General features: G+C 35.9%; 1 protein-coding gene across 3 annotated transcripts in view; it reads left to right on the top strand.

Moving 5' to 3' along the window:
• LOC135204061 (uncharacterized) overlaps positions 1 to 22,542 on the top strand; it is a 171,673-nt gene that overhangs the window by 7,254 nt on the left and 141,877 nt on the right. For 2 of the 3 annotated variants that reach the window (XM_064234031.1, XM_064234032.1), the window contains exon 2: positions 974 to 2,092. In XM_064234031.1, coding sequence (XP_064090101.1) covers positions 1,912 to 2,092 — 181 coding nt within the window. In that variant the 5' untranslated portion in view covers positions 974 to 1,911. Of the gene's footprint in view, positions 1 to 973; positions 2,093 to 4,163; positions 4,255 to 22,542 lie in introns of those variants that run through there. The other variant, XM_064234036.1, reaches the window with a different exon arrangement.

Here is a 22,542-nt window from a genome sequence, read left to right as displayed (position 1 = left end):
TGATGACTTCAACATATAAATCCATATAGTATTGATAGTTGCCATAGTTGCCGTCCGGTAGAAATCGTATGCCTGCTGTTGGTGTAGCTGCAAGATGAAAAATATCTGAAGGAACCGTCCCCAGCGCTGCTCGAAATGAATTCTCAAAGTGGACGCAGACATACACATAAACCCGTCAGTTGTTATGACTTAGGTACATAACATATACTGCATGCTTCTGTTTTGCAAATACGAACAGCGACAAACGTGACAAGGAAAATTTGTTCCGACCAGAAGTTATGTTTTATTCAGCAGCAAAGGGACATCGTATTTCCTGAGATAAGCTTTGCTAAGACGAGGAATTGTTTTTACCTCTTTTTAAGCGGATTTGCTTTAGAATATTTTCCTTAAGTAATTTAATTTTGCCATAATTTTGAAAAGAAATTTCTCATTAAACTGCGTATTTATTTTTGTTTCGGTAGAGTTCAGCATTTCTATCAAGAAATTTCTATATCTTGTCTCAGAACAGGAGGATTGTGTCATCTAAAAATTTGAATAAATTTCGATTCTTGTCTCGATTCCTCAGCATCACTGGGTAACGAAACTTCACTGACGTAAAAGACTTATATCATGAAGTTGAGAGTTTTGTGAAGGAGTTAAGTGAAAAATTATATAAAACGCTCCCTAACTTTTTTGTTTTATAATGAGTGTATAACGGCGATCTACAGTAAAGTACTTGTGATTAAATTAAATTTCTGGGTTTTTGCTTATGCAACCATGAACATGCATGTAAAATAATATAGAATATACACATGTACCACATCTACGATTCGATTTGCGTTGTTTAATACTTATAATAATAACTAAATAGCACTGATTGTCTACATTTCCTTCACTAGACGAATTGTTCTAACCCGATGCTGTGTATGAAAGGTGATTAGCGCGTCGCCAATCAATGAATGATCTGACCAACTAATTGTCTGATGCTTTGCAGATATTGGAAGGTCACTCTGTCGTGCCAAGACCTCTCCATCGATGTGGCTCAGCAACCTTCGCCATTAACCTGCACTTTTCCAAGCAACTTATGTGGCAAAAGAGAAGAAGAAGAAGAAGAAAGCGCAAGGAAGAACTGGATACAGAAGACAGACGACATCCGTCGTTTGCCTGAATTCCACGTCGTGATAATACGTAACCTGTCGGTGCTGTTGTTCGTGATTGGTCCGAAGTCTTTGCAGTATTAGCCGATTAAGAATACCCATTTTTTAACCAATTTCACGCACATATCAAACTTCTTCCATTGTTCGCGGGAGGAAACAAGGCCGGGGGGAAAAATGCCTCGGTAACTGATTCTGGGGGAAGAGGTGGAAAGCAAGAGCGCCTTCCATTTGTTAAAGATGAAGTCTCCGTTCAGATGTGCCAAAGATATTTGTAGTAGAGACTAAGGGCCTTAAAACAACTGTAATTTGCTGTGATATTGTAATGCAAGGCTGTAACGTAACGCTACACTAGAATCTGGACTGCACGGTAGGATATAGAAGTATTTTTTGACGGATGAAGAAGATTTAGAGTAATGTTTCTCATTTCTTAGAGTTGGCGGTTGGGAAGACTCAAAGAAATCAGCGTTGAATTTAGTTTTTGTCTAATGGCATAGACGCAAGGCAAGTGAAATTGCCCAGTCTCTGGTAATGATAATAGCCTGGGATGAATGAAAAAAAGCAAGAACGATAAAGGTACAAATACTGTATTATTTTAAGACAGCATATTTCACGCTCGAAATAACATTCCTTAGAAACTTAATAACTTACTCGGATGCTGTACAAATAACTCGAGCGCAAAACGAAAGTACATCGACAAGTCCGATAAACGTTCAAAACAAGAAACTGTTCAAACCACAAGTATAAAAACTGCCTTATTTTCATCTGAAAGACGTGAATGAGCGGCGGCAACCTGGAGGTCATCTCCGACTCTCACGGAAGCGACAGAGAGTCTGTCTGTTCGTCGAAGGGCAGGCGGCCGAAACAAAAGACAGTCACAGTGGCGTCGATTCTGAAGTTTCCACTCAACACCCTGTCCTTCGTTAGGAAGAGGTTCAGGAAGGGGAAAAAGGAGGCAGGTAAGAAAAGGGTAAATTTTTCTTTTATTATTATTTTTTTGTAGACACCTACACGCAAGTCAATGTTTTCTACCTTTTTAGCCGTTTTTATGGGTTCATTTTATTAGATGGAATTATATTTTACATAAAATATTTTACAGTCATACATGCGCACACGCACACACACACACACACACACACACACATATATATATATATATAATAATGTGCACATGTGTGAGTTTGTGTTATATTTTACCTACATAAATGTTTGCATGTTGAGTAAATTGGTGAACGCTCAATGGGATGCATGCATCTGAAAGTTGCACGTACATTATTATTATTATATTATTATTTATTGTAATAACAATCAACAGTTATGTAAATAAATTGTATAATTTGTACAAGATAAAAACAAAGACTTTCGAACACCTGAAAGATGAGTTTACGTAAAAGATTTTCAACGTAAACAATTTTTTGACTTAAACAATGAGGAGGAGGACGTTCAGACGTTCGGAAGTCTTCGTTTTTATCTTTTACAATAATTCAGTTTATTTGTATTACTGGGATTTTTATCACTGAACACGTTAGTCAACACACTGAATTTGCTAGAATTATTACTATTATTATTATTATCATTATTATTATTATTATTATTATTATTATTATTATTATTATTATTATTATTATTATTATTAGGTATTCACAATGAACAATCATTTTTAAAGAATAAGCCCAGGTAGCACAGAGTAAAGCAAGCATCCAAAGAAAAAAACACTATGGAAAAATTATTAACAATAGACGAAGAAAAAAAAACAAACAAACAAATGTCAACAGCAATGTACGTTAGAAAAGGTAAGGTAATGTAAAGAAGGATGCACAGGTGTAAAATAAAAAAAAAGTAATGCTGCAGTTTAAATATAGTACGTATTATCTTTAGGTCAGCTCTGCCCTTGAATCTCTGAGGATCCTACAATGCCTCTTTTGGCAGAGACAAGGCCGAAGCTGTATGTATGATCTATTATGCTCAGAGAATTTATTTTTAGAAGGACGAATATTACAAAGGTAAGATAATTTTGTTTGTATTATTGTTGGCTGAGGTGAAAAGGTGTGCTGTTGTGTTCGAATGGTCTGGTTATGTTGGAAGTATTTCAGAAGGTCGCACAGTTCCAAAGGAATGAATCGTTGTTGGAGTTGCAGTTGGCGGTTAAGTAAATTCCAGCTACCTGGAGTACACAGAAACCCTGATTTAGTCCTTTATAACTCTGGAAATATTCAACCGACCGGGACGAAACTTTGGCTTTTGAGGTCTCTTGCTAAGGTCTATAATCGTGCCAAATTTCATCGAAATCTGTTCAGTCGTTCCGGAGATCCAGATATCGATTTTTGGCGTTCAGGGGATGTGGTAGGGGGTGGGTGGTTGGGTAGGTGAGGGACGAGACATATATGTGGAGCAATAACTGTAAAAAAAAGTCGGCCGTGATGCTTAGTTTCTCAGAAATCTCGTATTCTGGAGGGGTGAAAAAAGAAGAAGATATTACAGTGTGCCATTCAAACAAGCCACCAAAATTGAAATTTCCTGATGCCCGGTACGGACTGCTCACAACATAAGAAGAAACGTTCATTTCTTAATGTGTGGGAATATCAGGATCAGGGCCGTCTCTTGGAATTGCGGGGCCCAATTAGAAAATTCAAACTCAACGCCATTCAAGCTTCCTCTTTCTCAAAACTTCGTTTTCTTTAATCTGAGATGGTACCATCCATAGATATAGAACATCTTGCACTCAGAGACCATAGAAATTAAGACGATCATTTCAATAAGAATTAAACCTAGTGTTTACCGGCCTTTTCAATATACGTAAGATTCGTTGCTGAAATAAAAGTTACGTCAATATTCGCCCGTTATCTTTTTTTTCTGTCTAGATGAGATTGAAATTCTCTCATTTATCCATTACTAAATTTACAATTACTACTATATTTTGGAAATATAATGTTAATTACAATCTCCTTCTTCTAGCTTTTTTTTTTAAATCTACGAAAGTAATTTTACTCATGAACTGGTGTCATGAACGTGATCAAGCATCAGTCTTGAGAGGTTTGCAGGAGCGAGCGGATGAGAGACTGACAGTGCGCAGTGTTTTCGACACGTGTCAAGTTTTCCCCTCCATTAACGTGAACCAAAGGTTTGTTCAGCTAAGTTTTAAGTCTAATTTAATATATTTCTCGAAAAGCGTTAGTGGAATTTTTTTTTTTTTTTTTTAAATCAATGAATTTCCTGGATTTTGGCGTGAAAGACCCGTCTTCGTGGAGTAGCCAAACGGTTTAGTATAAAAAAGGCATCTAACAGCAGTACCACTTGTATCTGTTATGATTGGTGTTTTTACATGTCTCATCTGTTCTAATTGGTGCTTTTACATCTGTCTATCAATAAAATTTTACGTTCTCTTGGTTAGTGTAATAGTATTTGTACATATTGCATTTTTTATGGTCGACACCCCGTTATTAGGCCTATTGTAAAATATCAGTGACATGCTTTGCAAGGCTACGACAACTCTCTGAGTGGAAATTTGATTACTTCCATATTTTTCGATCTTGAAAGCATAGAACAGTTTCTTTTCTCAATTCCACTTCGATCTGAGGTCATCTATCTCTCATACTGTGGCAGAGTTCAATTGCCTTCTTTCTTTTGCTTATAAGTAAAACTGGAAGGTTTAAGGAAATGTATTGTAGTACTATCAAGTTTCTATGGCTCGGTAATCTTAGACCTATTAGCGTTTGGCATGAATTTTTTATGCAGTGAAACTTATCTTTTACGACTCATTTAGCTTTAAAAATGCTCTTTTAACCAAGAAAGAGCCAATTTAATAATAAAACATTCGATCAAGGTAAGGATGTAAGATATTGATGTCAAGGAATAAACATGACGTGTACGGAACATAAAATAGCAACCCTACGGAAGATCAAATCGGTTTCACTCTTTTCATATTTTCGTGTTTAGGTAAAACTTGGCCATCCATGTATTTCGATGACGAAATCCAAATGATGACCCTAGAGGAGGAGATCATGTCCCAGAACAGTAGCTAACATTCACTCACTCCGGTGGCTCTTGGGCCTCTTGGTAGCCCATGGCCGCTTGCACCAGACTTCACGTTACCCTGTTGAGTGCTGCCTGCATCTCTACGGTTATTCTCAGGCTCCTGCACTCCCAATTCTCTTAGATCTCTTAATTATCTTTCCATCTCATTCTCGGTCTCCCAACCGGTCTGCTCACTTTTAATGATCGTTCCATAACCACCTTAGGCTTTCTGCCATCTTCCATTCTAACTGCATGTCCAGCCCAACGTATCCTCTGCGATCTTACATAGCCAGTTAGTAGCGGTTGTCTGGTTAATTCTCTCATTTCATTATATCGTAAATGGGACCTGTTCTTCTACACATAAAATGAAGGTGTTATTTTGAAAAACCAGTAGTCTCTCTTCTTGACGTTTAGTTAAGTGTCCAGGTCTCGCAACCATATAGTACTACTAGCCTGGTAATGGTGTAGTAAATTTTTAATTTGGTAGAACTTGTGATGTTTCTTCTCTTTAAAAGATGTATACTGAAAAAAACATCTGTTACGTGCTGTAATTTTAGCCAGAACCTCTCTCTCCATCTCATTTCTGGATGTTAACATACTTCCTAGATCTTTAAATCCCCTCATGTTCTCAATATCTCCCATATTTTGTTGTTGCTATTGTTGTTGGTTGTTTTTCGATTGACAGTCTCAAATATTACCGCATATGGTACTGAAGCCTCTCTCTCTCTCTCTCTCTCTCTCTCTCTCTCTCTCTCTCTCTCTCTCTCTCTCTAACACTACAACACTGACTATATTTTTTTCTGCTTTTATTCCCTCACTTCTTATGTAGCTATATGGTGGTAATGTAGCTTTCCTTGATTATTGCTAAATTCCCAGATTAGAGAAGTATTATTATATCATAGTATTTTCAGCTTGTTCAGCAAATATGTATTAATCAAAAGGGAGTAGAAGAGAGCTTTTACATTGTGTATGAAAAAGGGAAAGCCACTTCCTCGCTCGGAGAAGAGAACTGATCGTAAACCAGTGAGTATTCAAATATGATGGAGAGCCCCTACAGGCTGATATCATAGCATTAAACTAGACTTTAAGAACATATGGAGATATTTGATAATCAGATCCGTTAACCCATTCCACCTATCTTGGGTTGCGACTAGGCCTAGGATTGGGCTAGCATAGAACCTGGACCCGGGAAACCTTCCATAAATAGACTAATACTATAATCTATTGAACTTTTACCTGTAGTACATAGTTTGACTTTTATTTTTCCTATACGTCTACCGCCAACATATATGTGGAGCAATAACGGTAAAAGATTCGGTCGTGATACTTACAGTTTTTCTGAGAGCTCGTATTCTGAAGATGTTCCTTTCGAAGTTTGTTTTTTGAAATAATGAAATTTTAAACTTTAAGTATGCCATTCAAATTAGCCACTAAAATTAGAATTTCCTGATGCTCTGATCGATGTATTGAAAAGGCAACGTTTTCTTAATGTGTATGAATAGCAATCGGTGTCACGAGAAGTTGGCTGACTTCCTATCTTAATTAGTAATGATCACACATTGAATTTACCTACGCGGCTTTGGTTTTCGTGATCGTTGACCTACCCTAAATAAAGAGCCTCAATACTCGAATGTTTTCAGACACACACACTTACACACACACACACACAGATACACGCACACACACGAACATATTTATAATGTATATAAATTGTATAATTATGTGGTAAACGAGCTGTGCTGACCATAATCACGGGAAAGCCACATAGTCTAAGAAAACTCGATGTCAGGATGCCAGAAAACTTTCAATCAATCAATCAATCTAAAAAAACTCATCTAAAATCTAAATAAACTCCATTCCTTTGTTGCCACATTTTTCTCGATCTAAGGCGTTGCCATTGCAAAAAGGGCAAAAAGGGGATGAAATCACAAAAGGGTAGTAAAGCCCAGCCACAAGAGACAGATATGGAAGTCAGGGGATACAAAGGAAGGGGTAGGGCGTAAAGCTTTTCTCTGCAACCTGATAAATTACGATGAAAACGAAAAGTAAAAGTAGGAGTCTTTTCCTCAATCTGTATAGAAAGCAAGTGCCATTATAATTCACATTTTGAATAAGCTTCGGTTTTGGACGAACCAACGGTGATGATGTGAAAATTCTGCAAGAGCGCTTATTCTAGTACCACCCAACACTGCCCCGGCCCAGGTTTTTGTTGAACATTACTCTTGTCTCCGCAACAGCAACAATCGGAATGAAGCGCCTCAGCGGCGTGGTTGGTATGGTATTAGCGTCCCACCTCGGTGGTCGCGGGTTCGATTTTCGGCCATTCCATTGAGGAGGGAGAGATGTGTATTTCTGGTGATAGAAGTTCTCTCTCGACGTGGTTCGGAAGTCACGTAAAGCCGTTGGTCCCGTTGCTGAATAACCACTGGCTTCATGCAACGTAAAAGCACCATACAAACAAACAAACAAACAATCGGAATGAGTTCGCCCGTATTATTTTGGATGACAAAGAAAAAAAAAGAAGGAAAAAAATATTACCCATAAAGAATCGTGTGTTTATTTACACACGTTTAGTGTGTTACGAGGGCGATCGTGTCTACAAATAAGTTCTGAACTGACTCGGTAGTTTACTAAAGCCAGAGGTTTATAGAAAGGTCATTGTACATAAATCAAAACTGTTTTGCATAAATCCCTTGCCTCCAAATTGCTTGATAATTAATAATCAATTCTTGCTCTAATTATATCTATAATGATTAATTTCCAACAATAACTACTCCTAACTTCCTTTGCAAACATTGAAATAGTTCATTTTAATGACCATCTATGTAATTTCTCGCAAAATCCTATTTCAAAAATGAAATTTGAAAACAAAAGAAATTCATTTTCAAAATGTTAAGTCATCAGCAAAGGGAATAAATTATGACGAAGGGCGATATAAACAGCCGCTGGGCAGTCATTGCTTTGCAAAACGAAATCGGTTAACGTTAAAAGAAGGCCGACCTTGGAGACGTTACGTACCGTCCCCGATTGTGTGAATGGGAGGAATAAATGTGAATTTGGCCCAAACTATGGTAACACAGGTATCTATTTATTATTTTTCTTAATCAATGCAAGAATGCACTCAAATGTACTCTGATGATTGATGATAGGTTGTACGAGTATACAACAAACATGTCCGAACAATATCTTTTTATTTCAAGTAATCAACAAATAATATAAATAAAAAGTCATTTAACATCCCAGATTCCTCACCCAATGTATGTTTTGTTAATTAATGATGTAACGAAATAGGAGATTCTCAAATAATGAAAGCAAAAGTCTACAATAGATAAGAATGGTCGTCGAAGCCAACGACCAGAGATTGTTTTCGGATGAGGGCTCCTTCATGTAATATTCCACATTTGTATATTTCGATGCAAATTGAAGCAAATAAGCTAAACAGAAGAATAATAAAAACAAAATTATCAACTTATTTTAGACTGGATTCTACTCAAAACTTACATCTAAGGGAGAAATTTCGGTTAGCAAATAAGCTCTGATCCGTATCACTTAGTATATATGTGAAATATAACTTTTCTTATTTCATGTTTCCTGCGGGAAAATGGGAGGAAGAGCGAGAAACGGTTAGAATTCCTACTTCCTCCAACCAGACAGCACTTAAATGTTCCTTTTAATTCATGCTCTCTGCGAGGAAGGGTGGGAAATAGGTTGAGAACGGGATCCTAAGTCGAGAATATTTACTTCGCCGAGTGAGGCAACATCAAAACGTTCCTCTGCATTCTCGGTTTCTGCGAGAAAGGGCGAGAAAGATGTTAAGAAGGATGCGTTCAGGAGATGCCTTTCACTCCATCGAAACGGTTGCGTTCGTTTCAGCTTCATCACTTTCGTTGTTCGAAGTTCTGAGGCCAAAATCTCTCTGATCTCTCATCTCCCATCTCTCACGGGCTTCCGGTTTCCTCTTCGCTCTTGTTATTGGTCGGGAGAAGCTTCGTTTGGTCTAACTTTTGAGTGAAAGTTCGTTGGCTGAAAGATAAATCTCAAGCTAAGCCTACTGCGCTTTTGTAGATCTTGGGAGTTTTCTTTCAAGGGAACTGGAATTGTGTTCCGATATATTAAAATTTTCTTGTCTTGGTACGAACCCGAACACCCTCCACCTCTCTCTCTCTCTCTCTCTCTCTCTCTCTCTCTCTCTCTCTCTCTCTCTCTCTCACCAATACATACACACACACGTATATATAGTATTTATATATATATATATATATATATATATATATATATATATATATATATATATATATATATATATATATACTTACAAGTGTGTGTTGAACAGCTGTTTGAAATTAACAGGGAACAAATAAAGGACAATCATCATTTACGAAAAGGATATTGTATTCTTTGAAATAAAATCCGTTAGAAAATAGTTTTTATATATAATTTTGTAAAATTTTGTCATTTTCTTCCCTAACTTCCAAGAGACAGAAATTGTGTAAATCTATAGTTCTAACAACATTGACCTCAACGGACACTTGTGTCTTCACTGCTGTACCCTAAGGGGTTGAATACAGGCCAACGACTGATTGGAAGTCGTACCCACTGAGTCATACGATTCACCAGCAAGAGCTTTAGATTTGTTCTCTGCTTATGGCCGTTGACGTGTTTTCCACTTGTTTGTGATCGACGTATGTTGACGACATTTTGCTTTAGTGTGAATGCACCGTAAGAGCATCATAGTTTACAGAAATACCCCATTATAACCGCGCTGTTTGTAGTAGCGTAATCTAAGATCAATAATGTTTACTCTGATATAATGAATTCTTCATTGTATGGCGCATAATTATAATGAATAAAATTACAAGCAAAGTACACAATTCTGTCATTATGCAGGCAAACGGGCGTCATCACCTACTCAGCTTGAATAACTGTCCACGTCAGGGAGAGCGATTAATTATGCAAAGTAATTAAAAGTTCAGTTACTGCAATACTGTCTTCAACATGGGTGCCTTGTCGTTCTGAAGGGAGCTTATTAATACAAGGCTATATTGCAGGATGCAAATTTTCTTAAAAGCTTCAATATCTGCAAAGATACGAAATTTGAGTGAAAATGCATATTCGCGCAAAGAATGCAAAATTTACGTAAAAGTGTAATTAACGCAGAAATTTAAAAAAATTCATAACAATTTAATTTACGAAAGAATGAAAAGATTTCTTAAAAATGTAAATTTATGTAGCATTAAAAAACTGCACAACAAATGTAACTCCTGCAAAAAAAAAAAAAAAAAAATCTGAGTAAAAATGTAATTAAAGCAAAAAAAAATTTTTTTTCGTAAAAATGTAAATTCATGCAAAATGACAAAATTTGCGAAGAAATGTAATTTGCGAGTGTAAGCATAACATTTGCTGAAATATTCTCAATTCACGTATTAAATTCAAATTTGGGTTAAAAATCGAGCAAAAATAAAACAAGAAACATAAATTCGAGTGCAGATTTCAAATATTCATGAAAATATAAAATTCCAAAGGGAAAGATAAAATTCGCGGTAAATATAGAAATCACACACCAAAAATTGCTGGGAAATAGAATAACATAAAATATAAGGTCACGTAAAAATATAACCACAAATATAAGATTATGGGGGAAACCTCGAAAGATATGGCGACACCAATTAAGGCTCGTATGTGTGATATTAGTGTCATTTACGTAAAGAAGCCTTCATTAATATATATATATATATATATATATATATAATATATATATATACATATATATATATATTTCTTTGTCTTCTTCTTGCCACTCCAACGAAGAAGTAATACAGACGTTTGCATTGACATCTAGAATTCCATTTCCAGAATTATGCTCTGCCGATATGAATAATTCGTTCTCTGTTTCCACATTTCTATTTCTGTTCTTTGGCCTTGAAATAAACAAATGGTAGCCGGACTTCGCCTGTAATCGTAGTTTTTAAAAATTTTATATTCTATCACTTCAGGAAGAAAGTAATTCACAGAATTTTATAGCGAAAGAACTTGCCTTCAGCATCTGTTGTGGAACTGCATTTAACGGGCTTTGCTTCTTTTCTGAAGAGCCAAGACTTGGGCCTCTTTGTTGGTAAGGCTAGCTGTGACGATGACCATGTCTTGTGATTTCTCTGGAGACATCCTATCAGGATAAACATGTATGCAAATATTATATATATATATATATATATATATATATATATATATATATATATATACATGTGTATATAGTGTGTGTATATATATATATATATATATTATGTGTGTGTATATATATATATATATATATATATATATATATATATATATATATATATATATATATATATATATATATATATATATATAACGATCCATTTGCACTTATAACTTTTTCTTTATCAACAGCCAAACGAAAACAATAACAATTTCGACGCATCCGTGGCGACGCAACATCGTAAATCTTGGTGGATAAAAAATCTCATAAAATCGTGGTAATGATTCTCTTTGAGATATAAGAGTTTAATGCAAGCTAAAGTGATGAATAGTTTCTAAGTTTTTCATGACATAACGAATCGTATTTTAATCGAACAGGTTTTAAATTAAAGGAGTTAAGAATATAGAAGGAATTTGATGAAAGGAAACCAGAGATCTCTCAGAATATACACGAGTATCACTGGTAGGCCATATAAATCCCTTGTACTGGAATAATTGTACATCTCTCTCGACAACTGTTGTGTGAGGGATTACAGAACAGATAACATCACGATATACTAGGGGGCATTACTTCTTTATATTATATGAACTGATATAGATTGATGCATACCCACACTACACACACACGTACACACATACACGACATTCATATATCATATATATATATATATATATATATATATATATATATATATATAGTATGTATGTATATATATACACACATACACACACACACACACACACACATATATATATATATATATATATGTGTGTGTGTGTGTGTGTGTGAATGCGTGTACATGTTTATATATATATATATATATATATATATATATATATATATATATATAATATATATACATACATATGCTTAAAAATCACAGTAGATGCACGTGACCACAGGAAAATGATAAGCAGAAATCCAAGCGCTTTCGTCTTTACTAAGTGAAGACGAAAGCGCTTGGATTTCTGCCTATCATTTTCCTGTGGTATTCGCTTACGTACATATACACACACACACACACACACACACACATATATATATATATATATATATAATGTGTGTATATCTATGTATATTATCTTATTATATATATATATATATATATATATATATATATATATATATACATATATATTCTGTAGAATGGAACGTGTTCATATGTAAAATGTTAAAAACAGGTACAAGTGCTATTGGGAGCAATACGTATTTTATTTTAGAAAACTACCAATAAGCACCCACAATCTGACGCCATTAGGGTATTTCAAAACCATACGTTTCAGAATGAGAATAATCTGGCACTTTCAGAGAAGTTCTTTCAAGTTTCAAAAATTAATCGTTTATGTAGAACTTTTGCATATGTATCCACAAAACTAGGCAGGTTTACTTATATTATTCAGCAATGGTTGCAAAACTAGGGCAGATGTACATGTTATGAAACTAAAAAGGGGCATAATGTTTTTTCTGACATTTTTCAAAAAAGACTACAGGCGACCTGAAGAAGTTGGTCAACCTTATTGAGATCAAGATCATGGGGGTTAGTCAGTCAGGGCTTCCTGCCTATCAGTTATGAATCAAACCTGAATATACAAGGGAAATAATCATCACTGAGTCAGTGTTAAATGTCAGGTATGTGCTTGACATTTACAAGAATTGTAAAATTTGTAAATGTCGACTTCGCGGAAAATTATAAAAAGGGTTTAAAATTTACGAAGAATCCAGGAGCATATGTCAACCAATTGGATTTCTCTTATTTCCTCTAAATATATGCATGCAAAATTCAGTGGTTTGTCAGTCGTTACATTTTCATTATTTTTGTTCTTCGTGTGTTAAGCAAGTTTGGTTTCGATATTTTGTACAGAATATTTTCCACATATTCATGTATTGATGTATCTCTCATTTTCCATTCGTGAGCCTTCTTATTTTTCCACTATGGGCCATTTGTTCAGAATATCTGTCACATAGGGAGACATTCATGTATCTACTTTTTCACTGAGATTGCTTTCTGTATTTTGATGAATTTTTGTTAGATTTTCAGTCACTTTTCTATCTAAAGTTATACTGCTTCTTCTTCTTCTTCTTCTACTAGACTTTTCGACATCAGACTCAGTCTGGCCCCCTTGGTCTCAAACGGCTGAGAGAAAATATTACTCTTGTCATGGGGATGTTTGGTTTGGCTGAATTTTTCATGACGTTTAATGGATACCGTCGGTATCTTCTTCCTCCACTGGTAGTTTAAACTTCCCGTTATCTTATCCTTAAATAGTGAGTATTCCTTCCTCTTGCTTTCTCGTTTCATGGCAATGTTCATTCTTTATATCGCCCTTGAATAGCGACACTTCCTATCTTTCCCCTAAATGGTCATGCTTTTCCTTTATTTTCTTCTTAAACAGTAATACGTTTCATTTTTCTTTTCCATGATGGCGATGCTTCTCATTTATCTCTCCCCAGATAGGGAAACTTCTCCTTCGTCTCTTCCGTTAGCAACAACGCCTTGTCCATACCTCCTCCCTAAATAGTGGCACCCAAACCTTCTCCATATCTTCGTCCTTTTCTCCATTGGAAATAATGATGATTTTCCCTTATCTCTTCCTTGACTGATGATGCTTTTTCCTTATCCCTTCCCCAAATAGTAATTGCCCTTCCTTATTTTCCCTCTGAATAACAATGCTTTTCCCTTTATCTTCCCCTCCTAAATATCAATGGTTCGCCTTAATCTTATCTCTAAATAGCAATCATTTCTCTTTATCTCGTCCATAAGTTACATTGATTCATCTTGATCTCATCTCTAGATAACGGCGGATTTCATATATTTTATCCCTAAACGGCAATAGTTCTTGATCTCATAGATTAGAAGAGAACGTTTCCTAGTCAGACAATTATCATTGTGCAGTATGGTTGTTAAATGATATGATCAATACATGATTAAACCAGTTTATCAAGTGGTCGCAGTTTAAAAAGCTTAAATGGTTTCATTTGTTGCATATTACACAACTTTGAATATCGTATTTATTATTCTTGATGATTACTAACAGATTCGAAGAGACAGTTTTCAGTCTTGTTTTTCTTGTTATTTTTTTTTTTTGGTTCTGATCGATGAATTACTACTACAAAATAGAGAATGACACATCCCCAGCATCGTTTATTAATTCAGAGACGTGAAGACCTAGCGATGTTTCAGAAAAACACAAAGAGAGGTTAGAGTTCAGCGTGTACTGAATCCTCTTAATGATGAACATTTTCTAAAAATTTCCTGTAATATTTTGTGGATAGTTATTTGAGTGGAAAGGAAAGGAATAAACAAACACTGCCCTGGTGATGAGAAGTAAAGATAAAACCATGGTACAATTTGATGAAATTGGCAGACTTGTTTTGAAAAGCTTACCAAAAAAAAAAAAAAAAAAAAAAAAAAAAAACAACAACATGAAGTTCTTGCATAGCAAGTGAATTTTCTTCGTTATATTGATGGCAAATTTTCTTTCAGATTTAAAGTGCTTGGTATGACATGGTCTGCTGTGGCCTATGGAGTCTCAATACAGAATCAAGAAAGAGAGATAAAGGTGTTTCTGTGCGGTGTACCTGTCTAGTAAATAAGCATCAGTAACTCAAATTAAAACTATTTCTGTAGAGATGTAGAATGAGAAGTGGAGTTATGACCACCCAATTCTTTAGAGACTGAATTGGTTTTCAAATGGTCACATCTTCATCAATATTCGCCATACGATGATTATTTAGAAGAGGTCACTCGATGAATCTGTGCATTAACATTTATTAGAATCCGTTCATCCGTTCTCGAGTTATTTTGTTTATACAAATACACGTAGACAGACGGGTGGCCACTTTACTTATTCCAAACTTCTTTAGTTAAGATAGAAATGGACGATTTAAGGCGAAATTATTATGAAACGGGTGATTATAAAACCAAGCACAATAACAAAATTGCTTTAAAAAAGAATAAGAAGGAATTTCCAATATAAATGGACGATTTAAGAAGACACCATAATAAAATGGGGGACGTACAAAGACTTTTCAGTAAAAATGGGATGATTTAAAGAGAAATTATGAGAAAATCAGACGAAATGTCTCAAGCATCACGAACCAGACTGGATCCTAGCCTGAAAACGAAGTGGTGCTCTCAAGGGTAGCGAGACCTGTATGATGGATGCCATGATGCCATGGCATAAAGTACTGCTTCGGATGCATTCTTAGGAATGAAGACAGTGATGAAAGAATGGTTCAGTCTTTGAAGACTGCTCGAGCTGAGAGAGAGAGAGAGAGAGAGAGAGAGAGAGAGAGAGAGAGAGAGAGAGAGAGAGAGAGATGAAGCTTTCGAAAAAGGCAATTTGCATCCATGAGTATCATGACCCCGTGACCTTTCATAAAGAGGCTAATGGCTGCACAGAGAGAGAGAGAGAGAGAGAGAGAGAGAGAGAGAGAGAGAGAGAGAGAGAGAGAGAGGAGGGAAGAACGATTTTATGAGAGCAGAATGACATAGCAAAGGAAAGGATGCTAGCAAGTGGCTCACAAAGATATACATTTTTCTCGAATATATTATCCTAATGTATGAATCAGTTTAAAGTGAAATGATAACTTTAATATTTCGTCAGAAAGCCGCAGCCTTCTGGTTCCTCAGCAATGTCTTTAGGATGAGGTTGCCAGCCCCACCGCTTTTCGTGACCATAAAAGATCTTCGTGCCTTTATAAAGCTGTGTGGGGCGTAGACCTGGATCAAACCACGGACCAAGAGAGGATAAGCCACTCAGCTACGTTGCCTCTCTCTCTCTCTCCTCTCTCTCTCTCTCTCTCTCTTCTCTCTCGCTCTCTCTCTCTCTCTCTCTCTCTCTCTCTCTCTATTAAATATAATATAAATATATAATATATATAATATAATATATATATATATATTATATATATATTATATATATATATATATATATATACATATATATATTTACGTTTTAAACCCAGCAGTCAAAAACGTAAGGGGAAAGAGGAAAAAATGGAGCGCTTCTGACTTACCTTAGATAACTGTTAAGGGGTGTACAAGGTCGCCATTGAAAAACTCAGCAAGTTAATCTAAGTTACATTTATTTACAAGAAAGCATTGAGTGGCCTGAGATAAAGGCAAGGCATATAGGCCACGTTGGAAGAGCGCCGTGTACTGTCTGGATTACTCTTATCATTCCCAATATGAAAAAAATGGCCGAATTCATCTACTGCAAAGCTGGTTTCCAAATTTCTGTTTTCAGGTAATAAAAGCGCTTGCAAGGAGACAGGGAGCACGGAATCAGCAGGGGCAATCTGGAAATGAATTCCCAAATTATACACAACATAAAAATAAAGACTTCTTGCACAGTATTGCAACTAATGCACTATGGAGGGTGTTTATCTTTAATCACACACAAGGGGAGGAACTCTAGTGCTTAAATGAAATGCTCAATGAAGATCTTAATCTTGGACAGGTCACAAGGGTGGCACGTGCTATGAGGGTTGACAAAGGATGCTCGTTAGAGGAGTGAGAAAATGGAAATTTAAAAAATGAAAATAGCAAGATTCGTCTTGGAGAAGTAGAGGCAGGTTGGAATTTGCACTTTCGAGACGTACCTTAGTGGCTTGCCCATATAGCAGGATGTCTGATGAGAGCTCCAACCAGCGATGATGAACAAATGGCTGACAACAAGTCAGAGGTGAACATGTCTGTCCGCTGTAGGAACTGGAGTCGACTGAGGACGAATTCAGGTCATTCACGAGGAACCTCGGTTCAAGCACGGCCTACGGCATTGTCTGGAAAGATGCAAAACACAGCCAGCAGATTTGTGGGAAAAGAGGCCTAAAGCTAGGACTATCTAAAGCCCACCCAGTAGCCCATATAACCCCTATGACCTGCCCTTCTTACCCTACACTAGGTCTCTAGTCGTTAACGGCTTATTACCCCCATCTTTGGGGGAGACGGACATGCCGATCCCCCAGTTCATAAAAGTGGGGGTAAAAATGGCTGCTCTTCTAGCAAATAAGTAAATTTGAAATAGCAAGGAGGCAATATATATATATATATATATATATATGTTATATATATATACATATATATAGATATATACATATATATATTATATATGTATATACTATGTATATTTATATATATATATATATATATATAATGTATATATAGTATATATATATATATATATATATATATATATATATATATATATATATATATATATATAGTGTGTGTGTGTCTGCACAAGCGTGTTTACGTGATCGAACGTATAATTTATTGCCTACATATAATTTGCAAGGCAATAATCAGTTCCCCGCTTCCTTGCGAAACTGCAAAATATATTTAGAAAACTGACACTGCTGTGTCAAGTATAGATGAGGTAAAATTGGAAATAGCACGAGTTGCAAGGAGGGTAGTTGTCATAGTAACGGCATGGGGATGTTCACAAGTCTCTCTCTCTCTCTCTCTCTCTCTCTCTCTCTCTCTCTCTCTCTCTCTCTCTCTCACATTTTCTCTTTCTCTTTGTCTTTCAGCAAATTGTAGTCACTTGTTTAAGTATCACTCATCACCCTCTCTCGCTCTTTTACATTTGCCTGAGTCGATCTTCGAGTTACGCATTGATTGTTATAGATACTGTGTGTATTTATAGTTTTCAGTATTTACTCTGAATAATTACATAAAATTTACATGAGGGTGTCTGTGCTTCAATTACGGCAGTCTTTCTTCCCTTCCAAGATAAGAGTTTGGGTTTCACTTCCTTCGGATTATCTACCCTTCCAAGGGGAGTGTCTGTGCTTAATTTACGTCAGTCCATTTACCATTCTAAGATGACGGTCTGTGCTTCAATTTTCAGTCTATTTACCATCCAAGATGGCTTTTTGAGATTCAATTACCTTTCAAGATGACTCAGAGCATTAATTGCATCTTTGTGTTTACCCTTCAAGATGGTTGTCTATGCCTGAATTGCGTCATTCTGTTTACTCTGCCAAGATGACTGACTGTTCGTGCTTCAATTGCGTCAGCAGGTTTACCAAGATGACTATCTGTGCTTCAGTTATGCTAGCCCGTTTATCAAGATGGCTGACTGTTTCAATTGTGGTAGACTATTTACCAAGATGAGCGTCTGTGCTTCAATTATATCAGTCTGTATACCCTTCCAAGATGGCTGTCTGTGCTTCAGTAACGTCAACCTATTCACTCTTCCAAGGAGAGTGTCTGCGGTCAGTTGTGTCAGTTCAAGAAGGCTGTCAGTGTTATAATTCCTTAAATATACCTTGCCTCTCCAGCCCGAGGTTAATCTGTGCATCCTTTCAAGGCGACCGTCACAGTTGCTGTTACATCTACCCATTTCTATGTAATTTTGGAGGCCATCATGAATGTTCATGCTACATGTCTGTCAATCCGCCTTCCCTTAAAAGTTGATAGTCCTTTGTGCCATTCCGTCAATCGGCTTATCCTGTTTTCTATCTCATTTTTGATCCTGAGGTCATTTGACGAGGTTCTCCGCTCATTCCGGGATGAGATTAATCATCCTGATTTCTTTAATGTCTCAGGAACCGGAGCCGAATGGATTCTCCCAGTTTTAATCATGGGTCATAACGTTTTATGGCTGGGCATTGAGCCATCGTCTCCGCTCCTTGTCGCCGATGGATGGATACTGTGATTTCTACGATTACTCGAAGGGATATTCATGTATACCTTCTTGTGAGTGATGTAGTTCAGTTAGTTTTATTTTCTTACCTTTTTCCTTTTTATGTTTTGTTAGTTATAAATCCTTGCTTCATGTATGGTCAATAGAAGCCTATAATTACAAATCTTTTGCTCTGTATCACTGGCTATCGGTAGATTTATGTATGTATGTATGTCTGTATGTATGTAGGGGTTCTGCCACTCATACCGTTAACAGTGTACCAAAACGGCTTATTAGCGAGGTCGTCACGTTGCTAAAGTGGATCTTTGTGTTCCTCTTCTGGCATTTATAGAGATGGGCAACTGCTTCAATTCGTGCCACGGGAAGCGAATAACTGCAAAAAATTTATCATCTCTCTCTCTCTCTCTCTCTCTCATTAGTTTGCTCCATCATCGTTAAATTTTCACTAATGAATTTCTGATCTTCTCTTTATGAGCTGAACAGTTCATTTCCAGCAAAGTAGAGAAATTTACTTATTTAGTTTTAGGGGTTTTCTTTGATAGGAAATACATAGGCAAATCTTTATTCTGAGGTCAATAACATTGTCTCCTGTACATAAAAAATTCAAGAATAGTTCTGAAAACTAAACCAGGCTGAACACTAAACAATGAGGAACACCAGTAAGGAAAGGCTAAAACTCATTGTGAGCATCATCAGCAAAACTCCAAGGAGATATCACACACATTCTCAAGCACTTGAATACTTAAATTTAAAAACTGGTGTTTTATGGCTAACTAATTGAAATGCAGCGCCTTTATTCCCCAGTAGAAATCTAGACTCACGTCCATGATGAATTTTGTCCTGGATGGAACATGAATAACATATGAACTCGCAGATTTTTACTTTACAAATGTTTTTTGAGTGCTGACATTAAATATCCACATCCGATATCAATGTAACCAATGGTGTCTGCTGAGCATGAGCTTCAGCCAATCACGATTCAGTTTACTGATATTATTTGCGGATGTTTACTGTCAGCTAAAATACAAAATAATAAAGAAAATAAACAACCCATAGTTATCACATAATTACAGATAACAAAATTATCCAACATTCGTATCATGAAGTTGAGTTTAATCCTGTCTTTTGAATTAATGTTATCTGATATGAGTAAAAGGGATAACTTTGAATTCTCCACTTACAAGAGAGTAAAAGATGGGTATATTGCTGCCATATTGAATACATTTACCAAGAATTCTCGCTCCAGTTTTCAGCGACCCTTGATATATGTTGACATTTTCAAACGTTGCTTACAGACAAGCAAAATGGGGGTGTAGGCAACTTTAGGATAATTTTACCGATTAATCATTCGACATCAACCAAATAAAAAAATGAAAAGAAGAATGATAAAGATGGAAATATAAATATAAATGATAGATGCAAAACTGAAATTAAGAATAGCAAAGATAAAAATAATGCAAAAAAAAAAGAGACAAAAATAAATATAACTGATTTTTGAGGTTCCTTTCTTCTTTAATTACCACGAAACAAGGTTCACCATATTTGATGTAAATTTCCCAGATGATTGGTTTGTTTAAACAGTGTGCCGTCACAGGCATCAAGGTCATATGAAACTGTTCAATTCTTTTGAAGGAGTTTAACTCTTAAGTAATAATATTTATTCTGCTCCACTTTTCCTCTTCCACTTCAACGAGGACCGATGCCTTCGTCCTTGACACGGATCTCTCTCGCTTGCAACTGACGTAGCAGACCTTTCCTTTTAACGAATGAATTGCCTTGAGGTATAAACTGTTTTTCTGAGCGATGATATCCACGTAGTTGACTTCCTGGTACTTTGAGGAGTTACCTTTTAGTTTTTCCTTACGTAAAGAAAAAGTTGATAAGGTAGGGCAGTTATATGTATATGGTCATTTTGAGAAAAGTTGGAAAGACTATAAGGTTTTGGAGACGAAATGAAATAAAAAAATATTCATACACACACATATACATACATGCTGAGGAAAGGTATATAATTGTGTATATATATATATATATATATATATATATATATACATATATCTAATATATAACCTATAATATTACATATAATAATATATGTATATATATATATAATATATATATATATTATATATATTTTTTATAATATATATATATACACAATTATATACCTTTCCTCAGCATGATATGATTAGCAGAGAACTGAAGTTAAGTGATTTGAAAATTTAATGAGAGTCAGTTAAAATATTCCAATTTCCAATTGCGGGTATCATCATTAGATAAATCATTCTTGTGGGAGATTATTTAGATATATGATAAAATTATATGTAGGGCTTAAAAAATTTACTAGAGTGACGTGTAAAAAAATGAATCTCCATTTCTTTCTAAAAGAGTTAATTTACATGCTCATCTTCCTCAAAATCTAAGTGTACATGTTATTATGATTCACATAACATCTTCAGGACTAAACTGTTTATCTTATTCTATCTATCTATCTATCTATCTGTCTGTCTATCTATCTGTACACTCCGTTATGATACAAACACTTGAAATAAACCGTTCACCAAAGCCTTGATGCGAAAGAGCAGAAACTCTAAACTGGCTGAATTACGATTCAAGGAAAAGACTGTCGAAGGTCTTGATCAATTGCGTCATGTCCAGGTTTGCACCAAAAGAAATTGTTTATCGCATCACTAAGCAATGGGCCTATCAGAAGTCGCTGAAAGTGACCTAAATCTGATATTCCCCAGTTGGATTTTCTCGTCATTCTTCCTTATTTCCTAAACTTTTGGACATGCATCTTATAAGAAGACCTTTTCGTGAACGATTCAGACAGAAAGACTAATACGTAGTAGTCTTGGCTATTCCTTTCTGAGAGAAAATCTTGATTTGGGTATGGATGCCTCCTTGGCAATATTTAACTATAGGCATGAGAATTCAAAGAGCGCAAACCTCCGCCAAAGCTGAGCATCCAATTCCACCGAAAATCGGAAAAAATAATAATAAACAAAAATCAAATTGTAGTCTCCTTGGCGCAAGTTGCAATGCTATTGAGGAGGAAGTTCGGTGCATGAGAACCCCCTCCCCCCCTCCCCCTCTAAAACAAACACACAAGCAAACAAACTAACAGTGAATCCAATAATATCAAGAATTACTCTAAAATGCGTCTTTGTGAATAAATTTTACCAATATTGATTTTTGTCAACAAAAGTGTAAATTGTTCTGTATCACGCATGGCTATGCTCTAATATAAATTTGATATATAAAGTTTCCAGGATGTCATTGAGACTATAAATAAACAGCTTGGAGCTAAGCAGAGAATCCCGAGGGAATTTAGGACAAGGAGGACCTATTAAAGGGAGGATGTCTAAATTAGCATTCCCCGCGAACGGCCTCTTCCCGAAAAATTTCTCATCACGGAGTTTTGGAAAAAGTTTGGAAACTTCTGGAAATGTCTCCCGCGAGACCTGCACGAGAGCTCGCGGGCGTGCATAAGTGTGTAAATTGATTATATTAGCACCATGTGTGT

The sequence above is a fragment of the Macrobrachium nipponense genome, chromosome 44 (genome assembly GCF_015104395.2).
Source record: "Macrobrachium nipponense isolate FS-2020 chromosome 44, ASM1510439v2, whole genome shotgun sequence".
Lineage (NCBI taxonomy): Eukaryota > Metazoa > Arthropoda > Malacostraca > Decapoda > Palaemonidae > Macrobrachium > Macrobrachium nipponense.
The sequence above is the reverse complement of the archived record's forward strand: the minus strand, read 5'-3'. Positions and strand labels throughout refer to the sequence as shown.